At 37.0% G+C, this 14388-nt stretch overlaps 2 protein-coding genes and 1 long non-coding RNA gene across 8 annotated transcripts in view; 2 read left to right on the top strand and 1 right to left on the bottom strand.

Moving 5' to 3' along the window:
• LOC122638057 (C-terminal-binding protein) overlaps positions 1 to 10014 on the bottom strand; it is a 47182-nt gene extending 37168 nt beyond the window's left edge. For 2 of the 6 annotated variants that reach the window (XM_043830688.1, XM_043830689.1), the window contains exon 1: positions 9277 to 10005. The gene's annotated coding sequence lies outside the window, so the exon portion shown is untranslated. Of the gene's footprint in view, positions 1 to 9276 lie in introns of all 6 variants that reach the window. The other 4 variants (XM_043830681.1, XM_043830686.1, XM_043830690.1 and 1 more) reach the window with 4 other exon arrangements.
• On the top strand, positions 2472 to 7823 carry LOC122638065. The gene is made up of 2 exons (XR_006329343.1): positions 2472 to 2676; positions 7647 to 7823. It is a non-coding gene; the product is annotated as an uncharacterized LOC122638065 (long non-coding RNA).
• Positions 10015 to 11084: 1070 nt separating the features above from the next.
• Positions 11085 to 13175, top strand: LOC122638002 (E3 ubiquitin-protein transferase MAEA). Its single transcript, XM_043830596.1, has 5 exons — positions 11085 to 11474; positions 11604 to 12015; positions 12107 to 12419; positions 12480 to 12789; positions 12883 to 13175. Exons 1-5 carry the CDS (start codon positions 11436 to 11438, stop codon positions 12982 to 12984), a joined length of 1176 nt encoding a protein of 391 aa, XP_043686531.1. The 5' UTR covers positions 11085 to 11435; the 3' UTR covers positions 12985 to 13175.
• The last annotated feature ends 1213 nt before the right edge of the window (positions 13176 to 14388 follow it).

Here is a 14388-nt window from a genome sequence, read left to right as displayed (position 1 = left end):
ATATATATATATATATATATATATATATATACATATATATTTTTTTTTACTTCCTCGAGAATCTTTGCCAAACGTAGAAATAGGACCCTTGAAGGGTGAGAAGGAGAAAAGAGGGGTATGATGACGAGGAAAGGGTGGAAGCATTTTGTACCTTCTGCGTTCCCTACTACTACTACTATTACTACCACTACTATCACCACCACCATTACTACTACCACTCCCCCCCCTCTCACTGGTTCTCCTGCAGCACCTCTTGCAGAGAAACGAGCGAACGGCCATGAAGGTGGAAAGGGAGAAGGAAGAGGGGGAGAGGGTGCTGGAGAACGGCAACTACTTAAAGTTGGCGGAAAGTTTGGCTCGGCAGCAAAGTTAACTCAGTTAAGTTCTCTACTCCTAAAGCGAAACTTCGGTTCTCTCCAACGCCTGGCCCTTCCTTCCTTCCTTCCTTCCTTCCTTCCTTCCTCCCTTCTTCTTCTTCTTCTCCTTCTTCTTCTTCTTCTTCTTCCCCTCCCTCCCCCCACCCTTCTCATATCTTTCTCTCTCTCTCTCTCTCTCTATCCCACACGTATGTACACCTGTACGTTCATTCCTTCACCATATACTCTTTTTCTGTTCTTTCCGTTTCTTTCTTTTCACGGTCTTCGCCATCATCTTCCCGCCATTCTTGAACCGAAAGAGTAACTACTGTGTTTTACGAGTAATTTTCTTCTCTTTCTTCTTCTTTTTCTTCTTCTTCTTTTTTTACTTTTACTTATTTTCTTTTTTGTTTTTGTTGCTCGAAGCTCTTTCTCTTTCTTTTTCTCACTTCGAAGATATTTATTTTTAATTATTGACGCGATAAGGAAAGAGAGATCGATCGATCGATCGATCGATTAATATTGTTATTGTCGTTGTTACAACATTTTCGAAATTTTGAGAAAATAATCGAGACTGTGAATGAACTTTTGATATATAACGAGGAAGAATCAACTCGATAACAAGTGGTTGAAATAACATAGGCATCTCATGTAAAGATCTCTTATCTTTAGTCGTAGGGGGAAAAACGATCCGAAGAAATCTCGACGCAGGGAGAGAGAAAGAAAAAGAGAGAGAGAGAGAGAGAGAGAGAGAGAGAGAGAGAGAGGCACGCGAGTGAAAGCGATAACGTTAGGCGACTTTAATGTCGTTTCGTTACTTGCACGCACCGCGTGTCTCGCACGAGTACGTGAAGTACGATATCCACCGCAAACTGCAACGTGGCAAAGCTTTCAAGTTAGTAGTTTCATATATAGAACCTATGTGTGTGTATGTTTATGTGCGTGCGTGCATATGCGAATATACACATCACACACACCCACGTGCGCGCGCGTAACATATACATATACGTATATATGTATGTATACGTGGTATGAAAAAGGGAAATTTCTTAATAGACCGATTAAAGGAAGTACACGAAAAGTACATTTCGTTTCCTTAGATTTTGAAACGTCGAGAAGGTTTAGAAAAACGATCAAGGGGTTTCGTAAAAAAAGAGAGGGAGAGAAAGAGAAAGAGAGAGAGAGAGAGAGAGAGAAGAGAACTTTCTTCCTTCCCCTGATGGCGACGGTCATAACTAGGATCGTCAAGGATCAGGAGTGAGAAGAGTAATCCAACGCTTTCGGTGGTGCTCGTTTTCGTATTGGTCGACGCCCCTAACGTCGACCGTTTTATTCAAGGACGAAGCGTTATCCATCTTCGTAAGGAGATGAAGTCTGCCAACGGTAGTGAAAACGTTCGTGAAGGTGAGAGAAGAAGAAGAAGAAGAAGAAGAAGAAAAAGAATTTGACTTTATAATCGAAAGAAGGATACGATGAGAATAAGAATGTCTTCTCCTTTCGGGGAGGAGAGGGGAAAAAAAAAAGAAAAAATAAAGAAAAAAAAAAAGAAGAAGAAAGGAAGAAGGGAAAAAAAGCGTTAAACTCATCTTTTCAATATGTCTTTTCTTCTCGTGTTCAATCGTGTGCTGTACTTAGTTAGAATAAGAAATTTCTATTGTATTGTAAAAGAGAAGATTTTCTCTCTCTCTCTCTCTCTCTCTCTCTCTCTCTCTCTCTCTCCCTCCGTATGTTTGCTGTGCTATTAAAGTATACATTAATTTCGAAGAAGGGAATGAATGAATGAATGAATGAATGAATGAATGAATGAATGAATGAATGAATAAACGAGAAAATAGAATTATAACTTTGGTTTTATCTCGAAACAAGGATCGATATTATCGAGGAAACATTTTCTTAGATAATAATTTCAACAACGATCTTCAACCGCACGAAGTTATACTACGGTATTTGGCCTATGACCTGCCGCGTTTGAAAAGTGTGCTGATAAGAAACATCGAAGAAGAAGAAGAAGAAGAAGAAGAAGAAGAAGTAAAAGTAGAAGAACTAGAAGAAGTAAAAGTAGAAAAAGTAGAAGTAAAAGTAGAAAAAGTAGAAGAAGAAGAAGAAGTAGAAGTAGAGGAAGAAAAAGAAGAAAAAAGGACGAAATGGAGGAGGAGGAGGAGGAGGAGGGAAAGGAGAAGCGCGTTTATATACGACGCCCTCGCGGGAGTACCAGGTGTACACAAAACGATTTCCTCTTCTTCGACGGGCGACGCACTCGGCAACCGCGAGCAGCACCAACCAGAACGACCGACGACGTTCGTTTATCGTAAATGTATTGGTACGTAACTGTATTTTGCTTGAAGAGCAAACGAGAAAGCAAGAGCGAAAGACCAAGAGCGAAAGAGAAAATAGAGAGAGAAAGAGAGAGAAAGAGAATACAACACGAGAGTCCATTCTACGCGCAATCCCCCCAACCTCCTCCTACCCCCTAACTCCTTCCCATTACCCCTCCCTAGTGAACAGCGCGAACTGCTCTCCATCGCGTCACGCTTAACGTGTGTGCGCGCGAGAGAGCGTGTGTTGTTGCTGCTGCTGCTGCTGCTGCTGCTGCTATTGCTGTTGCGCTGGTACCCCTCTGTGCACGTTTAAGATGTTATGTTGCTGGTGGCACGCCAGTGCCGCCGCCGCCGGCCAGCCAGCCAGTCACCCAGCGACGACGACGACGACGACGACGACGACGAACCGCACAGCGGGTTAGGACAAATGCGTGGAAGAGCGGAGGAAAGAGGGGGAGGGGTTGCATGGGAGTTTAGTTCCTCCTAGTGAATATGGCATCTTGACTCCTAGTAGTGGAGCGTGGCAAGCAATGGCCGGCCCCGATCGATGTCTCGGCTTCTCCCTCCCTCCCACCCTCTCCCGCTCACTTCGTCTCTCTCACTCTCTTCCCCCTCCCGACAACACGACCCTCCCCACCCCTCCCTCTTTTAGCCCAATAGCTGTCGCAACCTGCACCATCGCCGTGTCTCATCCTTCTCTCGTCTCGTCTCGTCTCTTCTCTTCACTTCTCTTCTCTTCTCTCGACAAACCAAATCCCGAAGCTGCCGCTGCTTTTGCTGCTGCTGCTGCTGCTACTACTACTACTACTACTACTACTACTACTACACTACTACACTGCTCCTGCTCCTGCTATTGCTATTGCTATTGCTATTGCTGCTGCTGCTTACCGTTCGACTTTCTCACTCTCTCGTTCTGTTTACAATGAATGGATATATGCTATCCACTTTACTCTCTTCTACCCTCTCCCCTCTCCCTCCTTTCTCCCTTCCTCCTACCATCCACCACCTCTTTTCGCATTATCCCTCTACCCTCTACTTAATAATTAACCTCTTCCTACAGACAACAGTATACCGATGATTTGCACACGAAATAAACATACCAGAAACTTTCTTATGCGATATGGTCGATGAGAAAAGGGAGGGTAGGAGAAATCTTTTGGATGGATGGATTCATTTTATTTTTTATTACTGTATATTACCTTATGTATCCTTCGTAAGAATTTTAGACGTTCCATACGATAGCACGTACTCTGACTAAACCTTCCAATCATTAGCGATTAATTCGTATTCGTTCGTTTTATATATGTGAATGTAACTACGAATGTCTATTACGAAAATAATAAAAATTAGACGAATGTATTCTTTGTCAAAGCATTGAAATTCTTTTAAGAGTCACTTTTGTTTCGTGCATAGTAGTACTTAACGTATTCGTGTATTGGACAGTTTATGCAATTATTATATAGGGTGTTGTGATTACAAGCGTGTTCTCGGAATACCTTGTTATAGGAGGGATGGTATTCCGCAATTTCTTTTTTTTTTTTTTTCATCGTGTTCTCAAGCGTACCATGTAATAAGAGGGTTATGTGTGTACCCGTGTCATTATTATCGTTACTATTTGATATTTATATATGCGTGTATATATAAATGGGGTGACACTCGGATCCGATCTAATAATATCTGTAATTTATTCTGTTCCTCATTTCGATTATTATTATTATTATTATTATTATTATTGTTGTTGTTGTTGTTGTTGTTATTGTTATTATATATAAATATTTATCGAACCGTTTTGTAAATAGAAAAAAAATGGTAAAATAATGGTTAAACAAGGCGAATCAAAAATCGTTTCACTTTTGTAACAGAGGTAGGAAAACAATGTACGGTGTATAAAGACAAGTTCGCCGTTTTAACTTTCATCAGGGAAGTTTGATTTCTTTCTCGAGGCAAAGTTTTTTATTAAAGAAAAGTACGAAGAGAGATGACTCTTTTCCTCCCTCTCTATCTCTCTTCCTCGAAAATTAGCATCGACAGAAATTCCTTCGTCCCCATGCATATACAATGCGTATGTATGTATGTATGTATCTATGTATATACATGTGTGTGTATATATATATATATATACATATATATAAAAAGTTAGAAAAATACATAACACGATCGGAAAGAGTCTACAAATGGGATTAAAGTGGTACTTGTAACCATTGAAAATGTTCAACCCCTCTTATACGAGAAGATATTCGTACAACGTTAGTGGCCCAAAAACAACTCTCTCTATCTCTCTTCCTTCTCTATGTGAGAAGATAAGGTAGAAATCTAATAAGTTTAAGTATGTATATACGTATGTGTATATATATATATATACATACATATATATATCGCTTTTACCAACTTACGTATGTTAGACAACTTTGAGATCGTTCAAAGCATACCAGAAGGAAAGTTCTAGATCCGCGTCCTTGACCTTGCGCTTTCGGCCATATTTCTTAGCTCGAACAATGGCACAGTAGTACTTAAAAACCTCGAGATCATAGAATTACGTACGAGATGTCTCGAGAAAGTCATTTTATATACAATATGTGTACGTGTACGCGCGTAAACGTATGTGTGTAGAGTGAACGAAAAGTTCTTAATTAATTTTACGTATGAATTACTCTTTTTCGCGACTTTTTAGGTTAGCTTTTTCATATCTTTTTAGTTTTCTTTTTTCCAGATTGTAAAACTACAAGGTCTAGGAACTTATGGCCCACTTAAGAATTTCTGACCCATCCTGTATATAAATGAATAATTTTCTAAGTGAATCGGTTATCACGCTACAAATCTTTGAAAGTTAAGAGAAAAGAAAACCATTAACGCGTTCACATGAATGCGCCATGACGGTCAACGGTGGGTGTTCTTCATTGAGCTTTCTCGTAACACGATATTTCATTTGTTTACAATCTAATAAAGGTTATAAATTAGATGAAAGACAAATAAATACTTTTATACATAATTCAATATACTATAATTCCAAACAATAGAAAGTCGAAAAATTAACCGAAAAGATTCTTAAAAAAAAAAAAAAAATAATAATAATAATAATAATAATAAAAAATAAAAAAGAAATGATTTTTAAAATAACCTAAAAACTTTCGATCGATTTAATTCAACAATAAGCGCGGTGCGATGATTCTGTCGAAATCCTATCAAAATACATTCGTTGCGATGAATGAAAAAAGAAAAAAGAAAATTAATTGATTTGCGATCGGTAATATAAATACGAAGAGATCAATGAATTACGTAGATTGTTTAAATCGAGAGGACGTTGTTCTTCTGTTGTTATTGTTATCGTAGAGAAAAGTAGTTGACCGTAGAACGACGGGAATCTATTCCAAGGAGCAACGTGTAACAACAGCAGTAGCAGCAGCAGCAGCAGGAACAACAGCAGCAGTAGGTTACAGTGCGCGGGATAGTTAAGTCAGGTCAGTTTGCTAGCTTACATAAAGAGGCTAAGTAGCGGCGAAAGGAAGAGGACAGCGAATGTTATACACGAGAAGGACAAGTTAGAATAGAGGGAAGGCAATAGGGTGGGGATAGACAAGGAGTGGGAGGTGGAGAATGGAAATGGTAGGAGTTAGTTAGTGAGTGAGTGAGTGAGTGAGTGAGTAGGTTGTATTTGTTGTGTGTGTATGAGAGAGAAAGAAAGAGAGAAAGAGAGAGACTTTGTTAAAAGGGTGGGGGGCACCTGTTACAACGTTCAAGACTGTCATGCTTCTCTGTCTTTCATTCTTTCTCTCTTCTTCCATTTCCCTTCTTTTTCTTCCTTCCCGTAGACACCACTTAGGTCGTTACATTGAAATTTCTCTAGACGAAGGCAGCAACGTAACCGTTCCTGTGCATAAACCCATGGACACGATCGATGCGGTCATTCTCTCTCTCTCTCTCTCTCTCTCTCTCTCTCTCCTCCCCTCCCCTTCTCTCTTTCTTTCTTATAGAGACACGACACATTCGCCATACTTGTTGTGTGTATGTGTGTATATATATGCATACAATGGATCTCCAAAATGAATAGCACCGAGAAGAGATCAATGATAAATGTTACAGTTTAATTTCTCCTACTTTGATTTTACTACTACTATTACTACTACTAATACTATTATTACTATTATCGAGCATCAAAAATTTCTCTCTTATCTATAACCCTAATCTCTGATGAATTTACAATCATTTCTTTTAATTCGATATACACATACATACGTACGTATATGTACGTACGTATGTTCGTAACTTTTTAACAAATATTTGTTCTCTTTCCTAAGCAGAAACAACAGTTAAACGATTTCATAATCTCGTTAAAAGGGATTGAGAAAGAATAAAAAGAGAAAAGAAAAAAGTAGACAATCGTTGAACGCTAAAATAAGTATGTATGTATACGTGATATCGAAACGCATAAGATTGTTTATACAACGCGATTTCGAATGTCGGTTATCACATTCTTCGAATCGATAAAACATGCTGATAACGAAATGGTCCATGAAAAAATAATGATTGTTATACTTTGTAACTTTGATAGCTGGATAAACGAATGAACGAACAGAGAGGGGGTAGAGAGAGAGAGAGAGAGAGAGAGAGAGAGAGAGAGAGAGAGAGAGAGAGAGAGAGAGAATGTACGTGTGTGGAAAAATAAAGAACACGTTTTAGAAACGTTTGAGCGCCGAAATGGCGCTCATCCGTATGACATGCACGCGCAACATAACGTATGATTTATAACAGCGATGGTCAATTGGATACATTAGTCGAAAAATATGTTATGTTCGAACGTATGATCGGTACTCTTTTAATAATATATAATACGTATGTATATATATATATATGTATATACACATACATAATGCATACGAGTATGCAAGACGATCGAACTAATCGACGACAGTTTCGTCGAGCGGTTAATTCTAAAAATCCTCCAAGCTACATCATAATTGGTCGATCTCCGTAGGGTCCTGACCATCCAATCACCGTCCGGCAAAGATCAACCAATGATAGCCGACCAGTTCATAGAGAGCAAAACGATTCCCTACAAACGTTTACACAGAAGGAAAAATCTTTCTTTGAGAAGATTAAATCGAGGATAAAAGTTGTGTAAACGAAGAGGATGTAACTTACTTGAAATATTCAAAAAAAAAAAATAAATAAATAAATAAATAAATAAATAAAAAGTAAATAAAAATAAAAATAAAAGTAGAGAAAAATGAAGAAACAAAATAGAAAGGAAAAAGAAGAAAGAGAAAAGAAAAAAAAAAGAATTTCCAAAAGAAACAACACGGTAAACAAAAACAAAAAGAGAGAGAGAGAGAGAAAGAGATAGAAAAAAAAAAAGATAGAAAAGCAAAGAAGAAAAATAAAAATAAAGAAAAATAAAACGAGAATAGAAGCGATATAAGTACTAGGTACTAGGTTAGGATTTAACTACCCTTCCTTAATGCTTTTTCACCCTACGTAGCCCCACGCGATAGAGACGCGTCTGTGACCGACAAGAGACGTGTCTCTCTCTTTCTTCCTCCCTCCCCCCTCTCTCTTTCTCTCGTTGAAGTATTTCGAGAGAGTTACGGAACGGCGAGAACGCGGGTCCGCGTCGAGAGAGCACTTTGAAACGTGTCGCTGAAATCCTATCGCGGTGGTGGTGGTTCCCCGTTGTAGTCGATCAGACTAAGAGAGAGAAAGAGAGAGAAAGAGAGACCGGACGAGAAGAGAGTAGGAGAGAGGACGATAATCGGGCCAATCCGGCCCGATGGAAGGAATAAAAAGAAAGGCGCGTGGCTCGTTGCTGGCACGGCGTCTCCCGCCATATCGTGCCGCCAGTTGCCGCTATACGCACGTACGAACGCGAGCGTGGCAAAGAACGAGAGAGAGAGAGAGAGAGAGAGACAGAGAGAGAGAGAGAGAGAGAGAGAGAGATGGTGGGAGAAGGAGGAGGGAGAGGACGGGAGGGTAGGCAAGCAAGCAAGCAAGCAGGCGGGTGGACAGACGGACGGATGGCGGGGAGGGGGGATGGAGGATGGGAGGTAGAGTAGAAGAAGAGGGGAGGAGAAATAGAAGGAATGAAGCGGGCGCACACCCACACACACGTTCGCGTCCAAACGTACGAACGTACGATTATCAGGGGCAGCAGCAGCAGCAGCAGCAGCAGCAGCAGGAGCAAGAGCAAGAGCAAGAGCAGGAGCAGGAGTATGAACAACATTCAACGTGTACACATCGGTAAAATCGTAGTCGTGTAAAGAAGGAAGAAGGAGAATAACGAAGGAGAATGTACGTAAAGGAGAAGAACGTGAGCAGTCACGGAATTCTCTGCGGTGCGTATGTAGACCGCGTGCGCCGTGCTACTACGCGGGCCGCGTCCACCGAGGAACGAGGAAGGATAGAGAAAAAGTGGAGATAGAACGGGGAGAGAGAGAGAGAGAGAGAGAGAGAGACGGAGAGAGAGATACAGAGAGAGAGAGAGAGAGAGAGAGAGAGAGAGAGAGAGAGAAAGGGAGGAGGGAATTAAACAAAAAGAAAGAGAAGGAAAAATAAAAGAAAGGGAATAGTCCGAATAGAAGAGCAAAAGGGACCGCGCCGCATCGACTAACCTGTCGGAGGCGACTCTTCCTATATTTCTCGGGCACCTTCGTACTCTTCGTCGTACTCGTGGCGTTTTCACCGGTTGTACTGATTGTGAGAGGGGCCAACGGTATAGGGGGAATAACACAAATCGTTTCACTCTTTCACCACTGTGTTCCTTCGTATCCTTTCTCGCGTTACTTCGGTCCTTCTCCTTCTTCTTCTTCTTCTTCTTTCTTCCTTCTTCTTCTTCTTCTTCTTCTTCGTCTTCTTCTTCTTCTTCTTCTTCTTCTTCTCTCTTTTTCTAGCTCGCTCTCTTTTACGCGGAGGGGTGTCCACACGGCGGCGCGGCTCTCCTCTCGGTTCGCGCCGCTCTCGCGTCGTCCACGGCCGACTTCGGAGAGCCTCCCCCCGTAAAGAAGCCCCGTGTCGATCGTACGAATGCGGACACTGTGATCGCGCGCGCGTCTACCCTTATGACGCCCCGATCGTTTCTTCAAAATATATCTCGATTCAACGGTTTTAATGGAAAAAAGCGAAGAACCGACGATGCGCGGAACTACGCTCGCGACACTCTCCCTCGCTGGAGGAAAATGGCGGCCCCCGGTCGCCCGAGTGACTCGCGCGCGCCACCGATCCTCTCCGTCACCAACCGACCGCTCACGGACACGCCCGAACTAACCCGACCGAGTATACCGAACGGTTGTACGCTTAAATTTAAGCAAAATTCAACGACAAACTGCCGACATCGACGATCAATTTGATATATCACTCTTTTTATCGCATACCATTGAATTATTTCATTACGTTAATAGTTTACGTTAATCTTCTTAACGATGAAACTTTCTTGAATTATTCCACTTTACATACATCACACTTATTTCGTCCTTCTTATGTTTTTCATATGTTTGTTATATTATTTAAAAAATTTATGTTAGGAAATTTTTATTACGAAATTGAAGAAATTTCTACTTAATCTCTGTCCCTACGTAATAACGAAAAGAACGAAACGTTTTAAATATTCAAATGTCTGTTAAATTCTATAAATGTTAAAGTATAATCGTATTATTGTATTAACCACCGTATCGTTTTTCCTTCGGTAAAAATGATACGGAGTCTCCATCTTGCGTGCTTAGAATCGTCTAAATTTTATAAACTGTAATTTTTGAAAACCAAGCCTTTACATCTTTTTTACTTTATTACTTTCTAATAGAAAATCGTTGGACGATAATATTAAATGTATCTTGGTAAGCTACATCGTATGATTGGTTGACATAAGACTCTGTGATTTATGGACCAATAGAACGAGACAAAGTGTATTGTCGATTATACACTTGAATTCTCGCTATTTCATTGGTTGACAATCGAAATCTACGATTTATCGATAAAAGTCTTACATTATTATTATATTATATTTCAGAAAGTACGTATAATTGTTGTAATGTAAAAATAATTTAATAGGTTATGTTAATAGCGCTTGAAATATCAATAGTTAAATGCTATAAAAGTGATAAGAAGTTTTGATTGGCTACCGACTTGTTTAGGGATATAGTTGCATTTTTTGTCGATTATTATCGCGCAATTTAACTGTGATTAACACAAATGACGATTTAATATTAAATAATGAAATATGTAAATATCTTGTTGACCATACAAATAATATTAATAAAATAATCTATTGTATATAAATATAAACATCAGTATGCAATTAAATTTTGTATCCTTTTGATTAGTAGAGTCATCTAACGGTCTAAGTAGACATTATAGAATACTTTGTAATTACAGACTAAGCTTTAGTACTAAATATTGAAGCATTTACTGCTGCGATCTTGGAGAGAACAGGAATATTTCGTAACGTTTGATTGGGGAAAAAAAAAAAAAAAAAAAACAAAACAAAATAAATAATAATATTATTGTACATCTAATGGTTTCTTTCAGAACGCAGCTTAAAAATATCTAACGTATGTAAATAATATTTTCTTCGTTATAAAGAAAGATGCAAATCTGACGTTCTATCATATGTTCGTTACAAGTTTTTCTCCTTTGTCATTGTGTTTTTACATTTTACGTGTTGATCGTACGAAGAAATGGACCAGTACTTACATAGTGTCTTATTGTAAAATAAACATAACTGACTGGTACAATTATTATTTAAATTTATACTTGCCATTTTTACAAATCAATCGACATGTCAGACGTGAAAAGTCTTGAACATCCAACGTTGAAGGTAAATACGTGAATAATTGATAATAAAATTTATACTTTTGAATATTACATATATAAATCGTGATGAAATAATTATTAACGTATTCTCTCTCTCTCTTTTTTTTTTTTTTTTCTTTCTTTTGTAATATAGGTCCCGTACGAACTTTTAAATAAAAAGTTTCGTTCGGCTCAAAAAACATTAGACAGGGAAGTGTCGCACGTTCAAACTGCGACGAATGAGTTAGAAAAAGGATTGAAAGGTGATGGAAGTGGTGTTGCTACTGGAGAAATAACTAGACTTTTGGGTGGCGTAGTAGCTAGACTTCAAGTTTTGAAACGCAAAGCAGAAGAATCTATTGCGGAAGAATTGCAAGCCGGAATGGTTTGTAAAAGACGTTTAGATCATTTAAAGGAACATGCCAATACAGCTCCGAGTGCTGTAAATCAATGGAGAAGGCAAAGACTAGATCGTATGCTGGTAGAATATTTTCTTCGGAAAGGCTACTACAAAACAGCGACCAAATTAGCAGATAGCAGTGAATTAAGAGATCTAACAAACATTGGTACAATAAATGACATAATTATCTATTATATATTTTATATTAGTTTGATAGAGACAATTATTAGCTAAAAAAAAAGATGTATAATTTTTAGATGTTTTTATGGTATCTAGAGAAGTAGAAAAATCTCTAGCAAATCACGAAACTTCGAGGTGTATCGGTTGGTGCCATGACAATCGATCTAAGTTAAGAAAATTGGGTAGTACAATGGAATTTAATTTACGCGTACAAGAATTTATTGAATTAGTAAGAGCGGATAGAAGACTCGACGCTGTTAAACATGCCCGGAAATGTTTTGCAAATTATGACGATTATCAGTTACAAGAAATTCAATGTTGTATGGGACAACTGGCATTTCCTGCTAACCTTTATCTCAGTCCGTACAAAGACTTATTAGATGAAAAAAGGTATATTGTTTTGTTGTAATTACCGTGTAATATGTATATGTAACTCATTGATACTTTTAGGTGGGATAGATTAATAGAACAATTTAGGCACGAGAACTATAGGCTTTTCCAATTAGCCAGTCAAAGTGTATTCACAGTAGCATTGCAAGCAGGATTGTCTGCACTAAAGACACCTCAATGCTATAGTGCAAACAAAGAAGGCAGAAATCCTAGTTGCCCTGTGTGTAATGAAGCACTTAATGAATTGGCAGCTCCTTTACCATTTGCTCATTGTTCTCAATCAAGACTTGTTTGTAGTATTAGTGGCAAACCGTTAAATGAATATAATCAACCAATGATGATGCCAAATGGATATGTTTATGGAGAACAAGTGAGTCAATTTAAAGCTATAATAAAAATATTCCCTTAAGCGCATATTCGCATAAAAAGTAAAAATTCGCATAATAAATATTTTATCTTATAGGCTTTGGAAAAAATGGCGCAAGAAAATAATGGTATTGTGATTTGTCCAAAGACCAAAGAAGAGTTTCCTTATAAAAAAATTGAGAAAGTGTATGTTATGTAAAATGAATAGTTTAATCTTGAATTGTATGATACATAAAACGGGAGTTTTTGTGCAACAATAGGCATTTGTTTAGATAGCGTTTATGATTTTTTTTTTCTTTTTTTTTTTTTTCTTTCTTTTTGTTGATATAAAAAATATATTGTTTTATGCTATGTAATAATATTACTAGAGGAAAATACAACCTCTTTTTACAAAAATATTTTTATACTGATTTAATATATCCAAAATATACATTAACAAAATATATACTTTGTGTGTATTGTGATTCTGAATAATATTATTCTAATGTAAATCTGTTCATTATTTCTTTTTTTTTTTTTTTTTTTTTTTTTTACGTGTTTATTTAATACACATTGTTATTCTACAGTACACGTTTAAAGGTCTCAGGTAATTATATAACTTCGATAATTAAGGAATAATATATATATATATATGTGTGTATTGTAATTCTGAATTTTGTAACTACGTTACAGCAAATTACGCTTATATTATATACATTCCCAAACATTTCGACACGTCGATAATAATCTCTAGTACCGAGGTGTCATTTTTAATATACGAGTAATCATGAGTTTATAAAAACATATAAATAAACAACACTAATTATATTAAAAACGATTATTGAATAAAATAATGATAATAATAATAATAATAATAATAATAATAATAATAATAATAATCATTAACAAATTATAGAAATTTTTATAAAAGAAAATATCATCAAAGTCTGTTCTACCTTGGTACTAGAAAATTAATAATCAAGTTTAATAATTACTTATTAAGATGTATTGTGTATATACATCGAAATGATTGCATTAATAATATATTCAATTATACAATTTTATGTGAGATATTTAATGGAAATGCTTAACCTACATTTTTTATATTTATGATATGTATCAAAGAACGAATGAAATATTTTCAAACATTCGAATTTTTATAAAAATATGTACTTTTTACATCAGATCTGTTTTTTAGTTTCTTTTGTTTTTATTATTTATTTATTTATTTTTTCTTCAGTTATTCAAATGATGGCATATTTTTTGTAATAATTTATTGTCTGCATTGATATACATACATGAAGGATTGTCCCTTTTAGGAATTCAAATTCTGTATTTTACAATAAGAATTTTTTATTATTAGATCGTATTATAACAATAGAATTATAACAAAGGCAAGTTACAATGCCTTATATCTTGAATGCGTGTAATAGATAAATAATGCTATTAAAGTGTAAAAACAGTATATATATATATATGTATAACAAATACACGCACACATCTCATACAAGCATTACACTCATCACTCATATACATATGCACGGAATAAAAATCGTAACTACATTTGTAATTCTGGTCATAAATAGTATCTTATGGATTCTTTCTTTCTTTCTTTCTTTTTTTT

The sequence above is a fragment of the Vespula pensylvanica genome, chromosome 2 (assembly GCF_014466175.1).
Source record: "Vespula pensylvanica isolate Volc-1 chromosome 2, ASM1446617v1, whole genome shotgun sequence".
Classification (NCBI taxonomy): domain Eukaryota; kingdom Metazoa; phylum Arthropoda; class Insecta; order Hymenoptera; family Vespidae; genus Vespula; species Vespula pensylvanica.
This window is presented reverse-complemented; position numbering and strand designations above follow the sequence as displayed.